Source organism: Orcinus orca, chromosome 2, assembly GCF_937001465.1.
Source record: "Orcinus orca chromosome 2, mOrcOrc1.1, whole genome shotgun sequence".
Lineage (NCBI taxonomy): Eukaryota > Metazoa > Chordata > Mammalia > Artiodactyla > Delphinidae > Orcinus > Orcinus orca.
The window spans coordinates 190,999,097-191,021,255 of NC_064560.1; the positions used below are offsets into that span (position 1 = coordinate 190,999,097).

General features: G+C 53.8%; 1 protein-coding gene across 6 annotated transcripts in view; it reads right to left on the reverse strand.

Annotated features, from left to right (window-relative positions):
* Nucleotides 1-20,919, reverse strand: part of PRIMA1 (proline rich membrane anchor 1) — a 63,417-nt gene extending 42,498 nt beyond the window's left edge. For 2 of the 6 annotated variants that reach the window (XM_049705618.1, XM_049705619.1), the window contains exons 1-4: nt 20,407-20,611; nt 19,871-19,994; nt 14,722-14,762; nt 12,757-12,892 (exon numbers count right to left, since the gene is read on the reverse strand). In XM_049705618.1, the coding sequence (XP_049561575.1) occupies nt 12,757-12,892; nt 14,722-14,762; nt 19,871-19,994; nt 20,407-20,499 (394 nt within the window). In that variant the 5' untranslated portion in view covers nt 20,500-20,611. The other 4 variants (XM_033419296.2, XM_004262358.3, XM_049705620.1 and 1 more) reach the window with 4 other exon arrangements.
* Nucleotides 20,920-22,159: the final 1,240 nt, after the last annotated feature.

Here is a 22,159-nt window from a genome sequence, read left to right on the forward strand (position 1 = left end):
GGTAGGCGTTCATCCCCCACCTGGCAGATGCATAAACCATTTCCCTCTTTTAATTACACCAGTACCAGGCCACTTACAAAGCCCTTCATCAGAGCCTTGTTCGAATCCGAGTGCTCATTGAGGGGCTCGCTGGGACCTGAAATCAGATGGTTCTGTCCTGGTTCCAGGACAGCCCTGGTCCCAGCATCTCTGGGGCAGACCCCAGTGGAGCTGCTCGCCTTGTAGCAACTGCAGTGTCCGGCCACCCCTCGCTGCTTTCTTCCCATAGCAGTTACATTTCTAGCACACCCTACAGCCTAAAGTTTCACCAAGTTTATTGTTCTCTGCTCTCTCTCCCCTGCCAGAGTAGCAGCTCTGCATTGACTTTGTTCCACGGTGTAGCCCAAGCTCTTGGAATGTAGAAATGCTCAAGAAATGTTTGAATGAATATAGGTCTCCCGGTCTTGCCATCGCCTCCCCCAGCCTCAGCTCCTAGCATCCCGGGGACTCTGCTTCTGAACCCTGATCAGCACACCCACCTGTGACAACGCAGACCAGATCTTCCACTGGGGGCCCCTGGTTGCTCCCAGCCACATCCACACTAGCTCCCCTACCTTGCTCATGCCCTTTCCCACTCAGCTCATCTTCCTGAGGCCAATCGTACCTCTCCCCACCTTGCAGGTATGCAGAGTGGGCTCGCCTCCTCCCTGAAGCCTCCCTGGATTGGACTAACTTTATCACCACCTGACTTCCAGTGGTCCCTAAGTGGGAGCACGCATTTGTTTCAGTTCTTAAGCTTCTTCCTCCTTCATTCTTCTCCACTCTAGAGGAGAAGGTAAGTGGATACAGGAGGGTGGATACCAGCGCCTGGTTACGAATCCCGTGAGCCCTCCCAGCGCTCGACTCCTTGCCTATTCCCCTCTCCTGGTTTTCCTCCTTCCCCTCTGGCTGCCCTTTCTCGGGCTCCTCTTTCCCCGAACCCCAGGCTCTGTCCTCCCCCTGCTCTCCCCAGGTGATTGATCTCCAGTGACTTTGGCCCCAAGGCCGTTGCTGCTCCCACCCCATCCTTAGGGCCAGCTCAGCCCTCTGCCCTCAACTCCAGACCCACCAGCCAACCATCTCCCCCGCTGTCCTGTGCCACCTCCAATGCCTCGTGACAAAGCCTGGAACTCCTGAGGCCATCCCTCTCCCTCGTGTCCTGTCTCCAGGACAGAGTCTTCCTTTTCCCTCACCCTGGACAGCAGCTGGTCACTGAGTCCTGAAATTTCTCACGCTTCATAGCGGCTGCCTGTCCCAGGCCACCGTCTCCTCCCCACCCTCTGCTTTCAACTTCCTTCTACTTTGACCCCAGCCAGGGCTGAGTAAAGGCAGCTTAGGTGGCAGCTCTCCAGTCGGACCCAGTCGGACCCTCCAGGGCTCGCACCGCCCGGGCAGTGAGTCTGAGACTCCAGGCTTTGCCACGCCTCCACTCCTCTCTCACCATGCCTCCCATCACCGTGGCTTCCCATCCTTTGCTCCTGCCATTCTCTGTGCTGTGAGCACGCCCAGCCCTCACCTGGAGAATCATCCCCGCTCAGCTCAGCCAGTGCCTCCTGTAGGACACCTGCTCGAGGACAGACCCGCTCCTCTCAGGGGCCCGACGGCCTGCGGACACTTGGTGCTCCGTTTAGCCTACAATTCCTGTGTGTTCTGCCTTTCCTGGCTGTCCACAGGCATCCCAAACTCCACATGAGAGAAAGCAGAGCCCGGATCGTCCCCCGCTGAAGCTTCCCTGGGTTCGCCCTGTCTTACCCACTGTGTCCTCCTCAGTCTGTGGCCTCAGCAGAGCTCTCCATATGTTTGTTGAATGAGTAAATGTCTGTGAGTGATTTGCTGCTCTTTAAATATATGAATTAGGTATCCTTATGAAAGGAGAGCACTCGCTCGAATGCTGGCGTGCTTTCTCGGCTGCTAAAGAGAGGTGTGGGCTCCTAGCTAGGAGATGTGGGTCCATCTGGGTCTGACTGTGGCAATGACAGTGGAAAAAGGTGACAGCTTGTACCAGGTGCTGCTGGTGCCCTTCCTGGGCTCGCTGGCTGGGCTTCCAACTGCCAGGGCTGCAGCTCTGCCTGGGTAAGTCGACACCCCACCCTCCATCGAGCCCTAAATAAGACATGGTCCCAAATGCTCCTTGGCAAATGGCAGACGCTTAAAAACATGTCAGTCCCCTCTCTACCCCCTTGCCCTGGACAGTTTCTCTTCTGTCTTCCTCATTTAGTCACACATGCATTCATATAGTCAAACACTCAGTGCGCGCTTTCCATGTCAAGCTCTGAGCTGTCTCTGGGGACAAAGACGAATCAACAGTCCCCGACCTCAGGGACTGGATCAGAAACTAAACAGGCCAGGCTGGCCGCTTTGACCCGGACGTAAGAGGGACATTCTAGATGACTTCCGTAATAATATGAAATAGCTACGTCTGGCAGGGCGATCACCCCGTGCTGGCACTGTTCTAAGCACCGTCACCTTCAAACTCATGTACCCTCTCAACAGCCCTATGAGGAAAACGAGGTCCACGTGAGGCCAGAGTCAGAGGGCGTCAGAACCAGCCTTCCATCCCAATGCGACAGGCGGGGCCCTTTAGCCAGGATCATGCCCCCCACCCAGCAGGCTCCCCTTCCATTATGGGGGCCGCACCCTCCCTGCCCTGTGTGGCCCCAATTCTGGGGTCATCACAGCGTCTGTAGCCGTACCAGGAGGTCACGCACGTGCAAGCCTCATCAGTCTTTTGGGCCCTCACGTCTTCCTCCTTCTGGTACAGACCCCTTCCTGCCTCTGGCCTCTGGTTCCAGCCGAGGGTCTCAACCTTGATTCATGCAAAAAGCACCTCCACTGAGGGCGGGCCCGGGCATCAGTCGTGTCTAAAGCTCGCAGGGGATGCCGATATGCAGCAGGGCTCAGGCATCCAGCCAGAGGCAGGCTACCCGAGGGCAGGGCTGTGCGCAGCTCATCTCTGCAGCCCCGAGACCTGCCAGGGCACAACCTCTTGGCAAACATTTGTTCAATAAATCAACGAATATAGGTTTGTTAAGAAATTAAAGTCCACGTCAATTTGTAATCTTTTATTTGCTGGATATGAGCAAATACATGGAAGACAAACGATTCCATGTACCGAAAGATATTACGGATATCAGACACTCGAGTTCGGGCACAAGAAAATCACGCTACCATACACGTGATGCTCAGTGTCGAGGGGAACTCAGGGCAGAGCCAGCCAGGCCTTCTTAGGGATGGGAGAGCTGAGACTGGTTTGGATAAGAGATTTGCTCAAGCAAGGATTATATTGACAAAAGCCCATTTATTGGGAGTGGGAACGTAGCGGGTGCTGGGCTAGGCCCACATATTATTCATGCTCCCCAAGTACCTTCTGAGGACGGCATCCTGAACCCCCTTCGGCAGATGAGGAAACGGAAGCTCAGAGAGGTTGAGTGGCCAGCACGCAGTTGGTAAGAGACAGAGCCGGGCCCAGCCACCAGATCCTACTACTCACAGACCAGATAAGTGGCTCAAAGATAACAGCACAGAAACCCCTCCTCCCGCAAATGATGAACATCCAATACCCCAGGGTCCAGATCAACGGCGGCAGTGAAGACCAGCTTGGCACCAACATGGCCCGTGAAACAAGAAGCGACCCAAGTGACACAGCCTGTGTTGGATATCCAAAGTCCCGTGTCACACGCTCGCCTCTTCCCAGCACCACCCGGGTCTGCATCATTATCCCGCTGCTGAGATCACAAACGTCCAAGGGGACCAAGGAGGGGGAGCTTGTGAGTGACGTCCTGAGGCTTCCCCGCTTCTTCATTCCACAGGACCTAACAGCATCCTTGCTGCCCTTGCTCCCTACAACCGCAGCCATCACCTCACCTCCAAAACCATCTTAAATCAGACCAGGCCTTGACGCTGCTGCCTCTCCCCTCCCCCCATCCAGGCCACCTCACAGGCTCCCCCATCACCCCCTGGACCGAAGGGACACCCTCCTTGCTGGGAGCCGGGCTCTATAAAGTATAAATGAGGCCACACCACAGCCCTGCTCAAAACCCTCTCGAAGCTTCTGCTTACACTTAAGATAAAACCCCAACCCCTTCCCTGGCCTCCCAGGCCCTCCCCCTGGGCCTCGCCTCAGCCAGCAGCCCCGGCCCCTCACACACCCCGAGCGCACGAGGAACTCGCACTGCTGTTCCCTCTGCTGGGAACGCTCTTCCCCCACGTCTTCCTTGCCCACACCTTCCCTTCAATCGGGTCTCAGCTGAAATGTCATCTCCTGTCCCCAGACCACACAATCTAAGTGACCGCCCAGTCACCCCCTATCAGATCTTGTGATTCTAATTACCTTTGTAGGATACACTGTCTTCTATTTTTCTGGCGATATTTTTGGTTTATTTTCTGTCCCCCACACAGGGACCCTTCCATCCTGTTCACCGCTGCACTCCCAGAACCTTGTACAGTGCCTGGCACAGTGCCCAGAACCTTGCACAGTGCCTGGCATACAGTAGAGCGTTAAGAATCTTTGCAAAAGAAACAAATTAGTAGCTACTGAGGACCTGTGATGTGCCAGGCATATGCTAAGAAGCTGGGGCTGTAAGTGGACACGGCGGACACACGCAATTCTTTGTATCCAGCAAAAAGCCCAGGCATTAGTCAAATGATTAATTAGATATAAAGAGTAGAATGATTGCTATAAAGGAAAAGAAAAAGTTCAAAGAGTGTGTGTATGTATGTGTGTGGTTTTAAAACGTACACAAATTCCCTGACACTCCTCTACCATGAGGTAGGATCGAATTCCCTGAACCTAGAAGCTGAGCAGCCTTGGTTACTCAAGTCCAAGGAACAGAATGCAGCGGAAATGATGCCGCATGATTTCCTCGGTTACATCATCAAAGGCGTACAGCTTCTACCTGCTTCTCAAGCTTGGAACACTGCCACCATGCTGTGAGGAAGCCCAGGCCACGTGGAGAAACAAGACCAGCTGGGGACCCCTCCAGGAGCCATCGTCAGCCACCAGGCACGAGCAAGGGAGCCTTCGACGTGGCTCCAGCTCCAGCCAACTGATTACAATTGCACGGAGACCCCGAGCAAGACCCTCCTGGTGGAGCCCCGTCACCCCCCATAACTGCTGAGAGGAAAGGACAGTACACTTGGGTTGTTTTTTTAACCACTAACTTTTGGCGCGACTGACCCCATAGCCATCGAGACCCAGAACAGGCAACGGAGTGACCTCTGTAGAAGTCAGGGAAGGTTTTCTGGAGGATATTTGAGCTGAGATCTGCCTGAGTTGAGGTTAACTACTTTGAGGGGATGCCTGGCAGACACGAGGACTGGTATATACAAGAGGCTCCGAGACAGGAAGGAGCGAGGCCCATTCAAGGAGAGGAAAGGGGACCCCTGAAGCGGACTCTCAGGGATGGAGGAGGAGAGTTAGGCAGAGGACTCGGCAGGAAGTAATCCGGTGACCTGGAAGTACTTCCCCTCCTTACCAGCTGGGCCGCCGAGAACAAGTAAGTCACCCTCTCTGAGTCCCAGGCTCCTAAGGGAAATCGGGGCTGATACGACCTCCTACAAAGGAGTACGTGAGGATTAAAGGGGAAGGGAAGCACAGACCTTCCACCTCAGTACCGGGGGCTGAGTACCAGTTTCTCCTAGTGTTCTGGCTGAGTAGAAAAGCATTCTAGAACTTCCACAGTCCCATTTGCTTCTCTCTGTTAAAACGTGGCCCTTGGCACATAGGAAGGGAACCAGGTGGCCCCATTCCTAGCTCCACCACTGCTGTGTGACCTTTGCGGAGTCAACCTCTCTTCGGGTTCCTAAGAATAAAATGAAGGCGAAAAATCGAATCTATCTCAGCTTTGAGCCCCTTAAAGACAGGCACTATGGGAATGCAGGCTCACGCCTCTGTTCTGCCACAGCTGTTTTGGCCCCGTCAGCCTCAGAAGCAGGTCTCGTGGAGGGGGTGTACATGCTCTTCCTTGAGGGCTGGTACACGGCTCCTTCCTCGGCCGCAGCGTCTGAGTCACACGCGGGGACGAGTGGGCCATCGCTGACATTTACAAAGTCGGCCCAGTCCTGAGCCCTGGCAGCTGCCGTGGGCTTTTTGGTCGGGCCCTCGAGCACGTCTATTCCTTTGCTTTGCCAGGGTTCACCCCTGCCCATGCCTTCCAGAAATACTTTCACCCAGGGACTCTGGGGCTGACCCCGGGGATCACAAGCCTGGTGACAGCTGCCCCTACTGGGGCAGGAGTGGTATTCTCAGTAAACCTTTTCTTTTCTGTTGAATACCTAGGGGCATCTACACATCCTTAAAGCACTCATTTCCTCCCTGAGTTTCTAATCAGATGTTCCTTTCTCAGCAGCGAGGTGCCGGAACCACGTTTAAACAACTCCCAACCTGAACGTCAGTGACCTATTATTATAATTATTACTACTACTGTTATCATTAGTATTACTTATTAGCTGCCATTCAGTGAGTGTCACTTGGGTTCCAGGCTCTGCGCTGTGTTAACTTCATGGCATGGAATACTCACAACCGCCCAGCCCATATGCAGCGGGTATTGTCATTAGCCCCACTTTACAGATGTGGAAATTGAGGTCCCAAGCTGTTAAGGACACGTTGCCCAAATCACTTAGCTCATAAACAAGGGTGGACCCCAGATCTAGAGGGCAGGACAGCCAGGCTGAGCCACTGTGCTGTAACACCACTTTTAAGCATGTAGTTTCTGCCAAGTACAGGCTGTATAATTTCCAGTCTTCACTGCAATCCCTCCTGAGGTTAAGTACCATTAGCTCCATTTTACAGATGAGGAAACTGAGGCTGAGAGGGATGAGATGTGCCGAGGGTCGCAGAGCTCGGAGTGGAAGAGCTGCACGTAACTCCAAAACCCCTTGACTTGACTGCCGTTCTCTAGGACACTGGTTCTCAAAGGGTGTGCCCTGGCCAGCCAGCGCATCAGTGTCACCTGAGAATATATTAGAAATGCAAATCCTCCGGCCCACCCCAGACCTACTGAATCAGGAATTCTGGGGATGGGATTCAGCAACCTGTGTTTGGACAAGCCCACCAGGGGATTCGGACCACACCTGCATTTGAGAATCACCCAGTCTAGTGCCTCCCACTGTTTGCAAAAGTTTACAAAGTGCAGCTGCCCTAGGCAGTCGCCACCTAAAGTGTGAAGGACGTGGGCAGAGCTTGGGAAACAAAGGGCAGAAACTGGAGATGCTGGTCAAGAATCTTCCACATCACAAGAACCCTTTCCAAGTTCCTTCTCGGTGGCAAGTAGGACTCAGGGCAAGGCTGTCTCAACAGACGTCCCAGGGCGGCTGGGAGGGGCAGCCGAGCTGGGGACCCACAGACAAATGTGGGGCTGAGCTGCCCCCATGATCAACACGTTCTAGAATGGAGCTGGAGGCGGGGGGTGAGGGGACAGTGCTCTTGAAAGTTTCACAGTAAAACTAAATAAAACATAAGAAATAAATTGAAAGACCATGTTGCCACTGCCAGAAGGGTGGCCCAGCAGTAGGTGACCCACCATCCCAGTTTGCCCAGGACTACAGGGTTTCCCAGGAGGCATGGCTTTCAGGGCTAAAACCAGGAGAGTCCCGGCCAACCTGAGATACGTTGGTAGCCCGGAGCAGCAGGGCAGCAGCAGGTGCTGTTTGGATGAAGAGGGAGGCCTGCGTGGCCACAGGGAGGATGCCCAACAATTCTGGCAAACGTTTCTGGCTCTTCCTTTTACAGGCGACTTTATAGGTCTGTGTGAGTAGGTACAGAGGTTTCCCTGTGTCCTCTTTCTCCCTCTATCCCCGACACATGGACCGACGTCCACACTCCTGCAGAAGGACATTCCTGCAGCAGGGCGCCTCCTGCCTGATCCTCGGGCTCCGAACTCCGGGCCTTTGCTTCAGCCTCTCCGTGGACTGTCCGGCCACCCCGTGCTCCTGCCTATCCGAGGTCTACTTGGAAATTCTCCCATGTTGTCCTGATCCTCCCTTCCTGCCCTTTTTGGAATTAAATATCGTTCTCCCAAAGCACCTCTTTTTTCCCTAAGTCTAACACTCAGAGGCTGCTCCTTGTCAGAAAGATTTTCCCACAATGGTTAGCAGCAATGGATACCGTTTCCCACAATGGTTAGCAGCAATGGACACCGGTCCAGTTTTCAAAAGTGCTTGCCCCTTACCTGAATCCTCCAGTCAACCCCATTGGTGGGTGAAAACCTCACACCTAAAACTCAGGCTTAAGTTTACCAGCCCTGTTTCAACCCTTCTACACCACTGGTGGGAATGTAAATTGGTACAGCCACTATGGAGAAGTATGGAGATTCCTTAAAAAACTAAAAACAGACCTACCATATGATCCTGCAATCCCACTCCTGGGCATATATCTGAAGAAAACCATAATTTGAAAAGATACATGCACCCCAGTGTTCACTGCAGCACTATTTACAAAAGCCAAGACATGGAAGCAACCTAAATGTCCATCAACAGATGAATGCATAAAGAAGATGTGGTACACATATACTATGGAATATTACCCGGCCATAAAAAAGAATGAAATAATGCCATGTGCAGCAACATGGATGGACCTGGAGATTATTATACTAAGTAAAGTAAGTCAGACAGAGAAAGACAAGTATCACATGGTATCACTTATATGTGGAATCTAAAAAAAATGATGTAAATGAACTTATTTACAAACTGGAAATAGGCTCACAGACATAGAAAACAAACTTCTGGTTACCAAAGGGGAAAGGCTGGGGGGAAGGATAAATTGGGAGGTTGGGATTAACATATACACACTACTATATATAAAATAGATAACCAACAAGGACCTACTGTATAGCACAGGGAACTCTACTCAATATTCTATAATAACGTATATGGGAAAAGAATCTGAAAAAGAATAGATATATGTATATGTATAACTAATTCACTTTGCTGTACACCTGAAACTAACACAGCACTGTAAATCAACTATAGTCCAGTATAAAATAAAAATTAAAAAAAAAGTTTATCAGCCCTCTTATCATCATGCAGAGGAAGTGGCAGAGCCAGCACATCAACCCAGGCTCAGGGTCTCAACCTCTCATGCCGTGTTCTCAGTCTTTTCATGACTCGGGCCCCGCCATTGAGAACAACTCTCTGTGGGCCTCCAGTGCACCCGACACAGGGCTGGACGCAGAGCAGACACTCGGCAAACGTTCACCAGGTAAATCAGAAGCCCTTGTGAGCGGCAGGGATGCAGGCACACCTGATGACCAAAGGAGCAAAGGCTGGCATGTGCCTGGAGCCAGTGTATCCAGAAAGATGGCAGGAAAGGACACTCCTAGACACACCCTCTGCAGATTATGGACCACCGCACCGTGAGCTCCCTGTGGGCAGGAGCTGCTCCTCTCTTGATCATAGCTGACTTCCAAGCCCCTGCCAGCACCTGGGGAGCTCCGTGCACACCTGCTGAAGCCTCGTGCCCTCTGGGAGAGGCTAAATCCTCAGGGATTAAAGAATATGCAGAAGTTGTGGACGTGGCCATAGCTCTGTCTGACATTACCAGGCAGTACTCGTGTGTGGGGTTCTGGGCTGAGCTCAGTGAGGACCAAGACAGTGTACAAAATACATTCTCTGCCACTGGTCTAATCTGCCAGGAACCCCATGGCTGTGGGGTGCATCCACTGTCCTCCTGCCCAGTGTCCACGTCTTCATCCTTGGGTTACAACCCCTCTACCTGGATTTTCCTTTCAGAAGCCACCACTCTCTTAACCTCTATCCATAAGCCTCAACTGTCAACCGTGGTCACATGGCCCAGGCCTGACCAATCAGCACATTCCATCTCGTAGGCCATCATGATTGGTTCAAGGATGGACATGTGACTCAAGCTGGTCTAGTGAAAGTCAGCCCTGGGTCTTTAGTTGAATGATTGAGAAAGAGGAGCTCTCCTTGTAGGGAGATTACTAACTGTAAGGTTGATGGAATCCTGGAGCCTGGAGCCACAGAGACTGGGCCTGCCTGAGAGAAAAGGTGACCCGGGAGAAATCACAAGAGAGAGATGGACACAGAAACCCAGTACCATCATCATATAAGACCTGCTGCTGGAATATTCCAATACATGAGCCAAAAAACGAACAGCTCTCTCTAGTTTTTGCATCACTTAAGCCACTTCAAGATGGGTTTCTGCTACTTGTAACTGAAAAAGTCCTACCATAGAATCAAACTACACCTGCTGTCCTCCAACCCGGAAGTGCTCTCAGGCCTCAAGCTCACAGGAGGCCTCCGTCCCCTCACACCTGGCACGGCCACCCGCCTCCCCTTCTCCACAGCCCCCCACCTGGCTTCAGGCCTTCATGGCTGGTCTGGGGCCTGAAGTATCTCAGTGGTCCCCTCTTTACCCCAGTCGGGTAGCTCACCCCAATCCACCCTCCACATGGTCAGGAAAGTTGACTCTGAAGCGGACGGTGTGGGATCGTGTCACTTCTTTGCTTAATACCTTCGTGGGCTCATCGCTGCCCAGAGTAGCGTTTCCTAAAGGATGGGGCGCGTGTCCCTGCAGGTAAGTGAGCTGGTATTGGATGACACGTGGACCTGGTGCTCAGACACACAGAAACATAGAACAAGAAACTTAGGCCCCTTTTGATTCTCTCACAAACCTTCTGATTTCTTTCTTGAGAAATATCTCCGCACGGGGCTACTACAGCTCTGCCACCCGTCTACCTACCACCTGCTGCGCTCCCTTTTTAGCAGAAAGAAAGGAGGCCTCGAGCTCAGAACCTTTCACGACAGGCTAGAACTTTAAAACACCGGTGTGTTTGCATTTGTTTTTATGTCACCTTCTACTTACGCAAGTGATTCTGGTTTTTCACTGATGGTAGTTATTAAAGTTTTCTTTGGAGATTAATTTGTATCAACACAAAAGTGAGTCTGTTTAAAGAAAAAAAAAATAAGGCAAACAACAGGAGGTATCTGGATAGGGGAATGTTTGGCAAACAGCGATTCACAGGATGAAATGTGATCTACTCGGCCAGGCACACAGGCACATCACAGTCTGAGGGGCTTGGACCTCCCATGAGAAGTCCCATAGCGTCACACCTCCAAGCCTTTGCTCTCGATGGTCCTTCTGCCTGGATGCCCTTTCCCCACCACCCCTTCAATGACCTAGAACAATTCCATTTATTATGAAGACCCAAGTCAATGTTACTGTGGCTGTAGTTTGGCCCAGCCACTCAAGGATTTCCAGTGCACCTGGAGGACAATTTCTGTGCCCTCTCAGGTCACTTTTTGTCGGTTGCTGACAGAAGGCCTTCCTTGAGGCCGAGAGATCCCAGAGACCAGAATGGTCTTTCAGGTCTGTGTCTGGCACAGATGCTCGGTTCGCACAAGATGAACTGAACAGACTCTAACTGGCGGATGTGGATCCATTTAGGTACAAACACACCTGGAAGCAGCAGGGGCCTGGAGCTTGAATAGAAGAGGGAGAAGGAATTTCATGGAAGGGAAGGGAGTGAGGGGCCAGGGGCCTGAGGTGGGGCCCTACAGTACAGCCCAGGGTTTCCTTCAGGAGAGAGAAGGAGGGTGAGCATCTTGGGATGGCAGGACCCTGCAGAGGCCGGGAGCACAGGGCCTGGTAGGCTGAGGTTCTTGACTTTAACTTGCACTTGCATCATCTCAGAACCTGTTAGGATGCCACTTCCTAAGTCCCACCCCAAAGGCTCTGACTCAGTGGGTTGAAGTGGCCCTGTGCAGTGTCACTTTAAAACGAATGCTTCAGGCGATGCTGAGGGCCACACTTTGAGAAGCACTGAGCCACGTGTGTCAGGGAAGAATGGAGACAGGTGGGGGCCTAGCAGACAAAGTGCAGAAACACATGGGAACTGCAAAAGATTCCACCAGAACACCGCATCCCTGCCTGCACACCGCAAGCTTGGAAACACGGCTTACCAGAGAATAAGCCTCGTCAAAGTTATTTAAAACATGCCCCAAATAACTCAACAGAGATGTGTTTAATGAGGTGGCTCCACACATGAGCTTGGGCATTCTATAGGCCGCAACTTGAGTGATCAAACCCGAATACAGAATCTCTTGTTAGAGACCTTATCAACTGGCAATTGTAAGCAGGGAACTTAACCCCTACGGGTCAGGACTGAAGCCATTTCTGGCAAAGAAACCCTCCTTTGTTTGCAATCAGATTGTTCAGAGATGAAATCAAGGAAAACAAGTGACGGGGCGGGGGAGGGGATGCGCGTGTGTGTGTGTGTGTGTGTGTGTGTGTGTGTGTGTGTGTGTGTGTGTGTAGCAGAACTTGCTGCAAATAGCTGAACGGCACCCGTGTAACTTTGCTCTCAGAGCCTCCACCTCGGTTCTATACTAATTGCTCCCTTACACATGAATTAAAATCAAAAAATGAAACCATGCTCATGGGAGGGGTATTTCAGACCAGTGCCCATGGTTGCCCCCCTTCAAGGTCTGGCCTTCGGAACAATCCAGGCAGAGCCACTCATCAAATGGAGATTGACTTTTATCTGATTAACCAATGGAGAAACATCCTTCTCCATCTCACAGGAACATTCTGTGGGAAAGGCGTTCTGCAGACTGCAGGGAAAAGTTGGGTCTTGGCTTCCCTCCTGCTCGGCCAGTGGAAAATTACAAAGGAAGCAAGGCTGCCCTCTGCTTCCTGGCTTCCCGGGAACCTGCTTCCCAGGTCCTTCCTGGGCCCCGGAAAACGCGAAGAGAAACCGGAACCAGAGCTGAGCCTTTACTTACCTGGGGCGGAGAGGAGTCGGGGAGGCGGCGGGGGCGGTGGGGGCGGGGGCAGTGGGGGCGGGGGCCGGCACTGGCAGATGTGTTGGCAGCTGTCCGTCACCTTGGAGCAGGACTTCCGGGGCTCCCCGTGTGTCACCTGCAGGAATGGGCACGGGCGCCCGAGAGAAGCCAATGCGGCATCTGGGAGCCCAAAGGGGACCACCCCGACGCACGCACCCCTCCCCAGACCTAGGCAGGAGGAAGAGCCAGAAACTGGGCTGGGTCGCAGGGAACAGTGTTACGCGGGGCTGGCCTGGCAGGGATGGAGACCTAGGTTGTATTTCCAGCTCTGTGGGACCGGGACAGTTGGCTTGGGCATTCATGAGAGGCTTCTAGAATCTCCCCATCGTGCAAATGAGGAAACTGAGGCCCAGGCAGGAGAAGTGGCCGCCTGAGGTTCTCACACCCAGATGGTGACAGGACACTGATTTTACCTTCTGCGTAACCTGACCTAACCGCTTCTCCCATCTATCCGGCTACGGTGCAGGACCAAGCCCTCGCCTCCTCTCTGGCCACAGTTCCTGATGGCCTCTCTGTGTCCACTCTGGGCCAAGGCCCCCCCACCTTGGGGGAGGAACCTTACCCGGCCAGGCCTCTGCTCTGGTGGCGCACGTGACGAAGGGGAGCAGAGCAACCTCCCCAGTGTGATGCACGAGCCACCCGAGTGGCCTTGTGGGAAACACACCTGACCACACTGCCTGCAGCCCCCCGCCCCGCCACGCCCGGACGCTCACCCACAGCTCCGGGGAATCACCGGGCCACAGGGCCCTGCAAGGGAGGGCCCCCCTCCCCTCCTGCTCTGGCCTTCTGCTCTGCTCTCAAAGCCCTCCTTCCGGTGCCTGGCGCCTGGTCACGCTCCCTCCCTTTGAGCACGCTGCTCCAGTGGCCTGGAATCTTCTCCGACACCTTTCCCTCTGCTTTAGCCATTACTCAGCTTGGCCATCACCTCCTCAGGGAAGCATCTCTGACCGCCCCCGCCCCCACCAGGTCAGATCTCCATTTTACAGGTGCTCCTGGCACCGGATTTCACTCTGTGAGGCAGAAATCCACACGGGGGCCTTTACCTAGCTCAGCCGCCTATCTACCACTGGACTCTAAGGTCTATGGGGTCAGGGGTCAGGCCTTTTGTTTTTTCTCTCGCCATCATAACACCTAAGGAAATGCCTGGAATTCACCAAAATCCACACCTCTTGATTCCTGGGCTGGTGTTCTTTCAACACCAGTCCCACGTTCCCCATCTGTAAACTAAAAAGGGGAGCAAAAGTGGGTTGTGTTCACCCAGCGGTTCCCAGCCTTTCTTGCACATCAGAATCTCCAGGCAGCTTTAAAAAATACCCATGCTCGAGCTTTTCCCACGCCAGTTAAGTCAGAATTTCTACAGGCGGAGCTGCGCATGCGTATTTGTTGAAGCAGCCCAGGTTAAACTATGTAGCCAGTGAGAGAATGGCTGGTTTAGACCAACTGCCAACATCCCTCTCTATGGCAGAGTGCCATAGACCTTTGAACCTAGCATTTTCTGCCTGTCCAGAGAACAGCTGATTTAAAGACATGAAGGAAGAGTTGGTGGTCACCCCCTACTTCAGTGATGCCCACAGTTCATCTCTCTGGCTGTCATCTCCGGTGAGTAGAAACCCAGATCCCCAATTTCCCTGCAACCAGCCACGGAAGGCCTGCCTTTGGGGGCCAGTGCAGACCCTTTGCTGCACGTGCTCCAGGCCCGCAGACAGAGCCAGCAGGGCTCGGCTGCTCCCTTGCCACTTGGCAGGTGTGAACAGGATGGGTAACGGCTACCGGAATGGCAGCAGGCGGTGGATTGATTCACAGCCCTGACTTAATATTGACGAGGCCAGGAAGCTCCTGCTCACCACCTTTTAGTGTTTTTAAAGGACCACTGACTGCATTTCAAACTCTGGAAGGCAATCTTACCTCCCGCCGGGAAGAGCATCTCCTCAGACCGTGAGCCTTTTCTGTTATTTTACGGAGATGATTAACTCCTTAGATGTCATGGCAAATCCACTGGCTTCTCCCCCAGCGTAGTTGTCAGCCCTCCCATCACCATCTGGATTCTGACCTTCTAAGACCATGGCGGTTGCTCGAACTCTCCCTTCTCCCAACGGCTGGCCTCTGAGATTGCTCCTCCGCTGAACTCTACCAAGTGGGCAAACCTCAAGCAATGCCATCACCAAAGCAATTACTTTCCCACCCTCCGAGGTGCAATTTCTGCAAGAACGTTCAAGGGGAGCACGTTTCTTTAACCTGGCCCAAAACAATGACCTATTTTCGTGAGAGGCTGTAAGGGCACATATGGATAAGAGTGCTTAATGTGATGAAATTACAGGCAGGGAAACCAGGGCCAAGTTTCAAGGCTGAAGTGGGGGAAGTGCAGGCACACACGGCGTGTTAAACATCTGTGGTCTCTCGTGTAACGGTCCCACTGAAATGCGAGCGGGCATAACTGCTTACCCAAAGGTCATCACAAAATTAGCGAGCCTGAGCGGGCTGTCCTTCTCCCCAAGGCGGGGACCCCTGGGGCTCCTCACTGGTTTGGTCCAGTGCAAGCCTGTGGCCGCTGAGCCTCCCTAGACTGACAGCTGGTTACACAGGTCCTTTATCCACTTGCCGACTTCTATGCATCCTTCAAACCCAGCTCTTACATGGCTTTCCCAGGCAATCTGTCCTGAACCCCACGCCCCCCCAGATGAGACCCAGCTGCCCAGTGCTGCCTCTTCACCTCGTAAACCCTCCCCTTTGGGGCCCTTTTCCCACTGTTAATGTCCTTCCACACTAAGTTGTGAGCATCTTGGAGCAGAAAGGTAGTGGGTCTGTGCTTTATCAATCCTGACTAAGCGTGACTTCCTGAGCCCTACTGTGTGTCAGTCATGGGAAACAGGCTCTCCTTTCGCCATGAGGATAATGAAGAGAGGTAGCTCTTATCATCCACGCTTACTGGCTGGGACGACAGGCTTGGCAAAAGCTAAGTGATTTACCAAAGTTGCACAGGGCCCGGCGTTCCGTCGGCGCTCAGTAAAAATGTGTGCCGGGGACTGTCTGCCCAGCAGTGGAGAAACATGGGATCTACCCCATCCCCCAGCTCCGGGTCCACTTTGGGATTCTGCGGGTCGGCAGTGTTGTGTTTAGACCAGCAGAGAGGAAACCTCAGTACCACGAGCTTGTCTCAATGCCTGGCTTGGTTGGTTTACATCCTGGGGAGTCTTACAAGGAGAAGAAACTTGCCCCTGAAGTCACTTGCTCTTAGCTAGACTTAACCAAGAAGGAGCAGAGGCCCAGAGAGGTCAACCACCCGCCTAAAGCCGGTATCGTGACTTCCTGTGACCACTTTTTATTCCGGTTTCGCCATCTCCTGCCATCCTGTCCCTGCTCTGCCGCGTCCTCCTGGGGCCAGAATCCTGGGGCCCAGAGAGCTTCCGCAGTCACTGGATTTGGTCCCTGGCACCGTGGTCTGGGGGACACAGTGCTGGGGCAGCCAGCTCCCACTTCTGGCCAACCAGTGTAGCTCTCTGGCCCAGTCCTCCTAGATAGTCCTTGAATCCATCCACCTCTCCTCACTCCCAGTGCTACAGCCCTAAACCAGGACACCATCACATCCCCCCCTGGGTAGCCCTGCCTCTCTCCTAGCGTTGCCAGATAAAATACAGGGCACCCTGTAAAGTTTTAGAGAAACAACAACATTGTTTAAGTATAAATATGTCCCAAATATTGTATGGGATATACTTAACGCTCAAGAACGATCCATTGTTCATCTGAAAATTGAACTGGACCGCCTGTATTTTTATTTGCTAAATCTGGCAACCCTCCTCTCACCAGCCCCTGTGCCCCTTGCCTCACCCCCTCCCTGAATCCAAACTTTGTGCTGGAGCTGGACTGAGATTTCTAAAATGCCAATCTGAGGTTGTGTCGTCTCTTTCTTAAAACTTTCCACGGCCCCCAGAGCCCTCAGGATCAAGTCCAAACTGTAAGACACGATGTTAGTGGCTTACAACAGAGGCCTCACCCGCGTTCTTCCAATGCCCTGCCCTCTCCTCCCACCTCGGGGCTGTTCCCTCCTCCGCCTGGACACTTCACTCACGCTTGCATCCTGACTCCTGATTTCTCCTTGTCCGTGTCTCAGCTGAAGCACTGCATCCGCGAGGTTTCTCTGAATCCTCCACAAGCTCCTGTTTCTAAGCTATTTGCTCCTATTGAGCACCCCTGCCTATTGTGACTTGTCTAACAATCTCTCCAGTGCTAGACTGTCAATGCCATGAAGGCAGGGACCCCTAGATCTCTTGCACTTAACACGGGAGGCCTGGCAAACAGTAGGTGCCCAATAATTGCACACAATTGGATAAGTGAAGCTGTAATGACTGACCACAGGGGCAGGGGGTCGGCATCGCTTGGGTCTGGGATGGCTCCTCATTGCCACACAGAGACCCACAGGCCCGGATCAGAGCCTGTCTCCATGACAATTGCTTTAGGGGGGCGCCCACAAGGATGATGGCTTCTGGCATCTTTTATCGAGACAGTAACTCGATACTGTTGCAGCGCCACAGCAACTTGATGAGACACACTCCTGTCACACCTAATAAATTCGCCAGCCTGCCATCCTCTTCACTTGCAAAAAAAAAAAAAAAGGACTCATGTGGAAGTGAACTTAGAAGAACCCTAAGTCACAAAAGCTCAAAATCTCAATTCCAGACACATGAAGGAAAAAAGGGAAGAGCCTCAAGAGTGCCCCCACCAACCTTGTGGCCATTTAATGTCATCTGACTGTAATGATTACGTTTCTTATCATCCAGGCAGCAGCCAGAGGCTCCGGGCTGATCTCAAGGTTGGAACCTGATGCTTTGAGGGACCACAGACCTCTTGCTTCACCAATTATTGTGCTGGTCTCCCCCTTCCAGATGTTTACTACTTAGAGGGATTCTTCAGGCAAAAAGCTCATGAAAGCACAGATAGATTTCTTTATATTCAAGAAACTCCTATGACGTGACAAATGACACTCTCTCCAATTAAAGGGAAACACATGGCTTTGTGCACTTCGATTTTTCCCCTTCTCCCCTCTCTTCTGGTTTCGGCTCTTTTGCTCAAAAACCAAATCCATTCCTTCCAAAGCCCCTTTTCCCTTGACTTCTCCGTCCTTATCATTTGTAGATTAATCTTTCCAGTGCCTCCAGCCAAGATTTTACCCGTTCTACTTGCCTGGAGGATTTCTTTTCTAATTGATTTCCACAAAACTTGATTTGTATTGAGTAAACAGCATCTGAAATACACACACACAAACTCACACACACATTTGCTTGTGTGAGCACTGCCTGGCTGAAGAACACTGCTAAAAAACAAAGCTACTTTACAAAATCCTTTCTTTTGGTGGTGGGAGTGGGTAGGGAGGTGGTGGAGCTGCTGTTTCTATCCTGCTAGTTCCTGCAGAAAATTCCAGTCCTTGGAGATTAACAACATCATCATGTTGCTCTCTGTACTAGCTGAAAAAGTCTCCCAGAAGAGGGAAAATTGTAAACAAACGAATACAAAAAGGAAGTGAGCTTAACACCTGAGGTTCAGCTAAAAGTTGAACGAGAGAAACTGGTCCCAAACCACCCAAGTGTTTCGAAGTGACAAAATTCTGAATCCCAAGGAGGCACAGCTGAGTTTAATAACTGCCGCTTCACACATTAAACAAAGCTGTCAAATTCCGAAAGGAAAACAACTGTGAGTGACACAGAAGCAAGCCAGGGAAGAGAGCACAAGATGGGCCTGGCGCTGCAGCAGGGGGTATGCCCCTCCCCCACTCGAGCTCTCCCCCGAGCTGGCTGGTTCCAGCATTAGAGCCCCTGGTTCTCTCCAGGGCTCACCAGGGCTGCCATACAAGCAGGACTGACCACCCTGGTTCCCAGCAACGCCCCGTCACTTGGGACAGCTCATGAGCCTTGGCAGCCTGGCAAGCAGTGTTGCTCAATCCCATCTTCTCTGGACTGTCACTTCCTACTCAGGGCAACTACCTGAATAGTCCCCAAGCCCCAAAATGCCAACAGAAGGACATGAAGCTGCAAACACCCCAGAGTGGGTATTTCAATGACTGAAATGGTAAAAATGCTGATCAAAACCATTCAAAATTGTTGATCAGACTACGTAGCAATCAACAGAGTACCTGGCTAGCCAGACAGAGGAGTGACGTTACTATTACTAACATCAATAATAGCAGCACCAGCTACCATTTAGCGTTTATTATGGTTCAGGAGCTGCGCTAAGTAATCTTTATCTCATCAAGTACTTATAATAGCACAGGGAGGAAGAAGAAACCAGAGCCCAGAGAGGTTAAGCGCACTGTCTAAAGTCCCCCAGCTGGTAAGGGGCAGAGCTGGGGCTCAAAATTCAGAGCTGACACCAAAGTCCACCTCTTCACCATTCCACTGTACTGCTGACTGTGTGCATTCTGGGAGGGACTAGGGACCATCCCATCTTACCATCTCTCTGACCCTAACACAGGTCACTCGAGTTGGTGGCTACCTGGTCTCTGCCCTGGGGACTGGGGGACCCGGGGTGAAGATTCCATCCTCAGGCAGTCCTTCTAGATGGACAGCTCTTTCTTACATTCCCCCACCAGTGGCCACCTCGCAAAACCTGTCCACATCCTCAACTCTACTACCTACAAGAAACAACCCCTTCTGTGTTGAAGTCCAGTTTAAGAAGGCTAATATGAAGCTTACTAGTGGCTCTGATGGGAAATAAAGAAGGTATATTCTTGGTATCATTTTTCTTTTTAACTTTGTAAAAGCTCTAAGGTTTCTTTGTCTGCATTTCTGCAATAGAATATTATCATCAAGAAGGCATTCCCTCAGCCCTTTCTGTTCCAAGGCGCTGTCCTGAAGGCCTCAGCAGGCCAGGACCGAAGCCTCCTTCAGGAGTTTCTTATCTTTCAGAGCGAGAGTATGCATCCTTTCTCTTCCTAAACTCTTCCCAGGACCAATCAGAGGGGCGATTTCAGGAAGCCAGGGTCGTGGGAGTGAAGTGACAACCACCCCCTACCCGGTCCTGACCAGGAGGTCCTCAGGCGCGCGCAGCCCGCGCCACCGCTCACCTGCACGAAGCCCCAGAGCGGGTGGAGCGCGCAGTGCAGCAGCAGTGAGGGCCAGCAGTAGCCACGGCGCAGCACCAGGTCCCGGAGGAGCATCTCGGCCCGCGGCACCCGCTCCCGGGGCGAACTGTCAGGGGAGCAAAGCTCGGGTCAGGCAGGCGCCGCCGGCACCACCGTGGTCGCGCACCCGCACACACGTAGCAGTCCCGGCTGGGCGGGCACGCCCCGCACCCTGGGGCACCCTCGTAAACCAAGCCTGGCCTTTCATTCCAGCTTGCATCCTCGCTGACCCTTCATGCACACTCACAGGGGCCGGCATCCAAGAACTTACAGTCCGTCGTGGTGCACGCCCCCGGAATCCTGCGCGCAAACCCTGGCCCCATGCACACCTCCAGAAACAGCCAAGCACGCTTACTGAGGCCCGTGCACCCCCCCAGAAACAGCCATGCACAACTCTCTCCCACTGAGAGCACACTTCAAACCCGGCGGGCACCATTCACCCTGCGTGCACACCCACAGAAACGGCCGTGCACACCCACCGACTCCTGCCCGCACGCTCGCTGACCCCGCATGTACACGCTGCGTGCACCCTCTCTGCCCCACCGGCCCTCACTGCGCACACTGCAACACATGCACCTCAGTGCGCGCCCCGTTTGCCCTCGCGCTCTGCCGAGCCCCGGCCTTCGGCCTCAGGGCACGAGCTCCCCCCGCGTCTCCATCTCCGCCCGCACCCCTCCGGGGCCTTACGCCACCTTGCCTGGCGGCGGCCCCAGCCGATCCTCGGCGCGAGGAAGGGAGGCGCCCGCTCCCCCCCGCGGCAGAATCTGTTCCCGAGCGGCCGGACGGCCCCCATTTAAAGCCAGCCGCCGCCCCAGTCCCCCGCCCTCTAGGCGGGGCCTCGGTCCTCACCCTGGTGACTGCGCGGGCGCCTGGGGGCTTCACATGCCTGGGAGGAGCGCCGGGCACTGGAGCAAAAGTTTGCGCGCGGTTTGGGCCTCCGGGGCGGCTGAGCCGGGGGCCCCGGCAGGGCGCGCTCGCACGGAGCGCAGGGCGCGGTGGCTCCGGGCTGCGCCTGGCCGCGCGCGGGGCGGGAGGGGCTGCACCCCGCGCCCACGGCCGGGGCGGGCTGCCGAGGCGGAGGCGGAGGGCGGGGAAAGTCTCCTCCTAGCCGCCTGGAGCGGGCGGTGCGTGCCCTCCCCGGGTCCCCGCCCTCCCCGGTGGCGCCGCGCGGCTGCCCGGGGCGCTGGTGTGCCCGAGCTCCGGCCGCCCGTCACGCCAACCCGTGAGAAGCAGCGGCTAGAGGCGCTGGCCTCGAGCGCCTGTTCTGGCCGCAGGGCCGCGGGCGGAGGCGAAATAAATAATGCACGAAAAAGGAAAACAGACGTGAGCCGAGCCAGAGCTCGCCCGCCTCCCGCCCGGGGCTGCGCTCCCGCCCGCGCTCTCCGCCGCCGCAGCTGCCGCCAGCGCCGCTGCAGTGATTCCTCGTCTCCATCTAGTGAGGCTATTGTGTATTGGGCGCTTAATAATTTATTTATCCACCCGCGAGGCAGACTCCAGCTCCCGAGGGTCTTGCTCCTTGCCTGCCGTCCCCCCCCGACCAAGTTTCTCCGAGGGGGCGGGAAAGGAGTAAGGACTGACTCGTGGAGACCCCTTTTTGCGCTCGATCCCTGCGGAATCCCTCCCCTCCTCCACCCCATTCGGACGGTGCCGAAGGCGCCCCGGTTGCCCGGGCTCGAGGTGCAGGCCGCCACTCTCGGGGCCAAGTGCTGTGTTCTCCCCTCTGTAGTCCCGGGCGGGGGGACCGTTCCAGCGACACGGCTGCACCTTGGAAGGAGTTGCCGACGGCCCCGGGGAGGATCTCTCCACCACTGCTTTTCGTCAGCCATCTCAAACTCCTGTTTGAGGCGAGATTATCAACAAGTCGGTGGCGAAGTAGCGCGTTACGTTTCTTTCAAACAAGCTGCCCCGGGCCCCGCCAGGCCGCACCACAGGTATGCATGGCCTCCGCTGGTCGGGTGAGAGCACCTGACGAGCGCTTTGATTTATAGAGGCGCTCTCTAGAGCGCCCCCGCCCCCAACGCATGGACAATCTTATTTTTAGGTTGGGTGAAGGAACCAGGGGGTCAGGACAGAGAGCGGAGAGTCAGACACCATAGCTCATTCATCGAAGGAGCATTTACTTAGTTCCTTTCCCCAATCTCTCTGGGTACCCTTAAGTCACCCCCTGTAAACACACACTCTATAAACTGCTCTGCAAACCGGCTTTCAGACCAATTTCCTAGCGACCTCTTT